This window comes from Culex pipiens, chromosome 1 (assembly GCF_016801865.2).
Source record: "Culex pipiens pallens isolate TS chromosome 1, TS_CPP_V2, whole genome shotgun sequence".
NCBI lineage: Eukaryota > Metazoa > Arthropoda > Insecta > Diptera > Culicidae > Culex > Culex pipiens.
In genome coordinates this window covers 74827719-74834279 of record NC_068937.1, presented here as the reverse complement: position 1 = coordinate 74834279, position 6561 = coordinate 74827719, and the positions used below count along the sequence as shown (strand labels likewise).

The 6561-nt window shown below is 37.9% G+C and overlaps 1 protein-coding gene across 1 annotated transcript in view; it reads left to right on the top strand.

The window, feature by feature from the left end:
• The first annotated feature begins 3091 nt into the window (after positions 1-3091).
• The window catches only part of LOC120428492 (protein RCC2 homolog), a 115270-nt gene continuing 111800 nt past the window's right edge, over positions 3092-6561 (top strand). The window contains exon 1 of the mRNA XM_052706597.1: positions 3092-3220. Within this exon, the coding sequence (XP_052562557.1) occupies positions 3107-3220 (114 nt within the window). The 5' untranslated portion in view covers positions 3092-3106. The remainder of the gene's footprint in view (positions 3221-6561) is intronic.

Genomic DNA, 6561 nt, shown 5'->3' with positions numbered 1-6561 from the left:
CACGCTAACCACTAAACCACCGGACCCGGTGGATAGAGCAGCCCGTTATGTTGCTTACACATGGCATTTTTAACAAAATGTTGGATAATCCAAGTAAGTATGGGTTTATTTTTGCACAAAAATTTATCTAATGTGATTCTTATTAGAAAACTGAATCATTAAAAAGCTTCGTGCTTACGACGGATAAAATCTTAATGAACCATTTTTTTCCAGAATCATCAATTATAAAAAACATAGAAATGCCATGTGTAAGCAACATAAACAACATAAAAAATAGAGATGAAGTAAAATATAAAAAAAATAAAAATATATAAAATATATAAAAGAAGATAATTATTATCTTGAAAGTTTTGTTGCAATACGACTGCTCAATAAACTGGTAAGTAAAACTCAAAATATTTTTTTCAGGAATCGAAGTACGTTAAATAAATTGAATCAAATGCAATGAAAGTTTGTTGCCAAAAGTAATTGTTAAATTCAGGGCCCCGGCGATGGCCTGAAAAAAGCTACCGAACAACATTGGCAATATGGCGGCGTTTGTTTATAAACATTGCGAAGTGTAAACACGATTTTTTTCTTGATTCAAAAGTAATAATAGTTTTAGTTGCTGCTGCTAAATGTAAAATGCGTTGTATTTATGTGGAATTTTCGCAGAATCACAAGATACTGCCGGTGATTGCGACTGCAGCAAGTCTTCTACTAGCAGGTATGTTCTTTTGGTCGATTGTTGAGTATATTATGAGTACATTGAAAATAAATCTTTGTAGCGCTGGTTTGCAGCAAAAAGTACCTGCTGGACGCGACAGATCTCTGATGCGGGAGCTGGAGAATGTTCCTAAAAGCGAACGAGCCTGTGCAGTGCTGCGTCCACCGGACAAGGAATGGTTTCGCTGGAGGATTTGGAGCACGTTCTGGGCAAGTTGCCGCTGCGGAAGCTGGAGAATGAGACAAACAGTGAACGGGCCGGGTCAAGAACGCCCCTGTTCGGTGCTGCTTCCATCGGCCGAAGCAACGTTCCACTTGAAGAGCAGGAGAATGAGACAAGAACGCCCTTGCACAGAGCTGCGCCCTCCGAACGAGGCAACGTTCCGCTGAAAGAGTTGAATCACGTTCCGGGGATGTTCCGTTGCGGAAGCTGGAGAAGTTGCAACACAAGAATGTACTTATTTCAAGAAAATTAAAACTGTAAAAGATAATAGTTTGTCTACGTTTTTTTTTCAAACATTCGCTCCGAATATACGTATTTCGAACAACAAGAAATCATTGCAAAGCTACATAGTTTTGAAGCGAATCCGACTACAACTCCCGCTTCTGGAGATTTACGACTCCAGCACTCCAAAAAGATCCGACTTAGAAACCTACTCTGACTCCAACAACAGCGTCCATACAAAATTGACAAAAAGTAAGCCTACTATGGCTCCGACTGCAGATAATTTAGCGATTTTGACTCCAGCTTCTCAGAATTCATCGATTCCAACTCCAACGCACCAAAAAGACCCGATTCCACCGGTTCCAACCCCTTAGCACTGATATATTTATTTTAGGCAATAAAATACAAAATAAGTTTTCCAAAAAGTGTATTAAATGATGAATGCCTCCCAAATTCAGACAAAACAAAATTTAATTATTGAATTTATACTGGTATAACGCTACCAAACTATAATAGCAATTTATTATAATGTTAAATTCGAATAAAAACACTTTTTAAAAGTAATTTCCATAAAAAGGCACAAGTTGACAAATTAGCAAATTACCCCGAATCAGTATTTATGATGTGCGATATTAGGGTAATTCATCCGTTCCAGACTGTCAAAATTCCAAAACGTCAACGCGTCCACCGCCATTCTTCGGTACGCAGCTTTTGTTCCTGTATGACGTTTCGAGGCGAGGCCCTGGTTAAATTAATGCGAAAAAATTGCTAGAGACATTCGACTGTGGTGAAATGTTTTTACTGTGGGATTGTGAAATATGACCAGCCAGACTTGCCTCAACTGCATCCAGATTCCATAATTTGGACCAACAGATGCATCAGAGGAGCAGCAGTTGCAGCGGCACCAGACCGCAGCGCCACCGAGGAGCAGGTTGACATCGAAGATACTTGTATATGTGTGGCGTTCGCAGTCGCTCTGCAAGTTCTTGCTTGTGTTGGTGCTGACGTGGAAGAGCTTTATTTCTGGTGAGTACGTTCCAGCTAATGCGCGTGTGTGCGTGTACTGAAATGTGAGTAAATTTCAACTTGTTTTTAACCCTCCAACGCCCATGGTTGCTCTTATTGACCAACATATAACATCTGAATAACTTTGAAATTATTCAACATTACTATTGTTTTTTTTGCAAGGGTCCTTAAAGCTCTGGGTTTCCTAATATTTCTGGGGCATTTTCAAATTAATCTCTAGATTATGTTGTTAATTTTATAATAAGTGGCTAACGTTGAAAATCTCGATTATGCTCTGTGTGTTGCATCTCGTAAAATAACATGTGTAATTTTGTTTTGATAAAATCCACTCATATTTTATTTATCCACAGAAAGCGAGTTGTGGCGCTATAACCATGGCAAAAGTGTCCAGGGCATTGTGGAAATACAATGTCCCATCCCCGAGGGTCCCGGAGCACCAAAACTTCTTAGCATGGTGCTCCCAACGATTAATTGCTATAACTAATAGGAACGTGAGCGGGGGATCCCCACGTTTCTTCCTCCCCTGTAGATTCAGAAATGCATTGCTGTTTGAACACTCGTGCTCAAACTCAATCCAATTCAACGAATCATCTTTGCGGTTAACTTTACGCAGTTGGCCTGGCCGCTTCGACGTTTGTGATGTTTCAATGCATGTTAATGCAATGGCGCATTGCAAATGTTGATAATGACAAGAAGATGCTAGGCGTCAATCAACCTAAGGCATTCTCCAGGATGCCCTCGAAAGACTGGCTGCGCTAGGGTTAGATTAGATTAGATTAGATTAAAAGTAATTGTTAAATTAATGCAACTTCGGTAAGTAGCATTATTGATATTTCTTCTTTCCTCAATATAATTTCATTTATTTACGTTCCTTTTTTCAGTTTATAGCCGAAATTAAGAATTTTGTATTAAATTACTAATACATTTCACATGTCTATTTGCAGCAAAAGGTTCACTTTAGTGAAAATTCTGTTTCCAACCACAAGAAAAATAACTAAACCTGAGACCATTGTAGATGACTTATCGGATGATTTCACAGTGATGGTAAGTGGATACAACACTTAATTTTATACAACATAATAAAAATATAAGCTTAAAACTTGGTGAAAATTTTGCTCGATTTCTATTTTTCAGGAATTCATGTTAAATTAAACATCATTTTTAAATATGTTTAGAAAAATTTGTAATATGGGTCATTCCATCTCAACTGTGCACGAAAAAGTGCAAATTTGAAAATTACCCTCTCCGATCCTGCTCAAATTTGGCAGAGCTGTTGATACTATCAAAACATGCAAGAATCCCAAATTTCATCCAAATCGGACCACCCCCTCCATTTTTGTACCTCCCCAAAAAATCGACTTTTTGACGATTTTTGACCAAACCTCCTAGTTTCAAACGGCGATAGCTCAGGAACCACACATCTTAGAAGGTCGGTCTTAGACTCAATTTTGAAGGAAATTGGACGTAGAATCCATTTCCGTGATCAAAATGTTGATTAATTTATTTTATCTACCTGTATTGCGCAATTGAAAACTTTAAACGGCCGTATCTCAAAACACCCCAACTTATTTTTTTTATTTGACCTCACCATCGTGTTCCCCGGCCAATTTTACATAAGAATCACTTATCGACAGAAATGAATATGTTTCGTTCCAGAGATATCGAATTTTAAAGTTTTGTGTTTTCGAAATTACCTACATCAGCTTCATTCGCCGCATCTGCTAGAAGCACACAGGCGGGCTGATCAATAACTGCTACCTCCCAGTCAAATCAATCCGAATTTTGAAACGGAATCTAATTAGAATCGTATGCAAATTCCGTTTCAAACGCAACAACCGGTTCCGAGTTCGAACCGGTTGTTGCGTTTGAAACGGAATTTGTATACGATTCTAATTAGATTCCGTTTCAGATTTCGGATTGATTTGACTGGGCTGGTGCTCTGCGAGATGATTAATTTAATTTATATTTTTATAATTTTACGCAAATATTTATTTAAATGGCTAATAGGGGAAATTCTCGTATGTTTGGCAGATTAAGTCCTCGCTTCAAGTTTCGTCCAATTTGCTCATTTTCATTTAAACAACAAATGTCGCAAAACTTTTGATAGAAACTTGCTTGTTCACTTCTTATTGAGCTATGTATCATTCGATTTCAGTTAAAAACGCTTTTAATCATTTGTATTTGAATGCCAAAGCGCTGATATGGCAACATAACAGGAATTCTGGAATTAGATGCTGTTCCCCTACCTTGAACAATTTATTTTTGTGAAAGGAATATTTATTGGGTTATTTTGAATGCACCGTTTTTTAACGTGTTGCTAACCGTTTTAGATTACCTCCGAGGCCATGCCCAAGTAACCGCGAGGCACTAAATAGCGGCATTAAATCAGCATTATATTGGCATTTAATACCAGCAAATAATGCTTCAAAACATTAAATCACCAATTTTCCCTTGAGAAATATTTCAAGTGGCGCACAGTGATGCCGATTTAATGCCTCACCGAAAGCTCGAACAAAAAAAACTGCTTTATCGACGTCAAGGCTGGGGGAAAAAAAAGGACAGCTAGCTGCTCCACACACTTCGTGTTGGGCCTCCTTTGTTTTATTTTTTTCTCCTGTTGCGTTTCATGTGTGAGTGTGACACTTTGATGTTATTCTTGCATTTTTCTCGTCGATCTCCAGGATGCGCGCCAGCCAACTGATGTATTCTGAAATGAGTGTTTGTTTTGAAAGTTTTAATCGATGTGGTTGATGCATCGAACATTAAGGAAGACTTTCTTTCTGCTGTTTCGAGTTCCTGGTTCATGAAAAAAACCCGTTGTCATTTTGTTGGACGAAAATTATTGACGAGTCACTCAGCAAATTGCGGCCATCCAGTCAAGTACAGTACAATCAATTACGGAAGGCTTGGGGTTAATAGGGACAAGTAATGGCTAACAGCTAACCTAAACTGTTTTTCCGAGGAGTGCTTGGTCCACGGTTGGCAAAATTTCACAAAGTGTATCAGACTTCCGGAAAGCAGAAAAGTCATTTAATTTACCAGAGAACTTTTGATAATGTCCTTTGTGCTATGGGCATATGTTTTGAAAAATTTGGCTTAATTACAGGCTGCAGTTTTCCACAAAAAAAAATAAACAAAAAAAAACACTTCAGTCAGCGGGAATTGAACCCAGTTCACGCAAAAATAAAACTGTTGCACACTGGGGGAAATGCGCCTTAGCCCGCACGCTTATTGGAACAGTATAACGGGAGAAGGATAAAAGTCAATAAGAGCGTGACTGGCTGAAATGTTTCCCGTATGGATGGGTTACTTTGTTGATAAACATCAAATGCTTTGAAGCACATTTTCAAGGTCGTAAATGGTGATTTAATGCCAGTTGTAATGCTGCGAAGTTTTGGTACTTTGAGGCATTCGCAAAGCTTATTTACTACTTCAAAGCATTCGAGTGCTGATTTAGTACTGAATAAATACTTCAATTTAGTGCTTGTGGTTACTTGGGTGACTAGGGCCTTTATCATGGGCGGTAGCAAAACAGTGCCATTCAGCAAAACCCCCAAAACCTGCGTTATTATTATTATTATTATTATAGTTTATTATTGTCATTTTACCATAATTTGGAAAATCTGATTTATGGTTTAAAAGATTGATCATATTAAATCAATTTTTATATTGTGAGCCAGCTCCATTTGATTAAAAGATGATTTTGGTCAAGGTACATTTAATTTAACAAATCCTTATAGGGTATTTGTCCCTATTTTGGGCCTACTAAGCAGAGCGCACTTTTAATTTGATGTATTCTCAAAGACTGCTATTGGCAGCCTAGTTTGTTATACATGAATAAGTTGGATTTTTAATGCTTAAGTTCGTACATTATCAACATTTTGATAAAAATACCTTATATCGCTGTAAAAGCACGAAAAACTAAAACACTTTTTGCCCCTATTTTGGGGATATTGCTCCTAGCATACGACCTTCCCCAGTCAAATCAATCCGAATTCTGAAACGGAATCTAATTAGAATCGTATACATATTCCGTTTCAAACGCAACAACCGGTTCGAACACGGAACCGGTTGTTGCGTTTGAAACGGAATTGGTATACGATTCAAATTAGATTCCGTTTCAAAATTCGGATTGAGTTAACTGGGTCTTTGTGCATATTTTCGGCCTACCTTCTGATTGGTTGAAATCTCGAAGCACGTGGCGAACTTTTTAGACGTACGGTTCAGCCCCAGCTCGTACAGTACAGCCGCACAAATTCGGTCGACAAATATGCTAAATCATTGCGATGTTTTAAGCCACAAATAAACATTAGAATGATTGATTTCACTTGCATTACGTGCATAATTAGCTTGGACATGATTTATATCATTCTTTACGAGTTTTA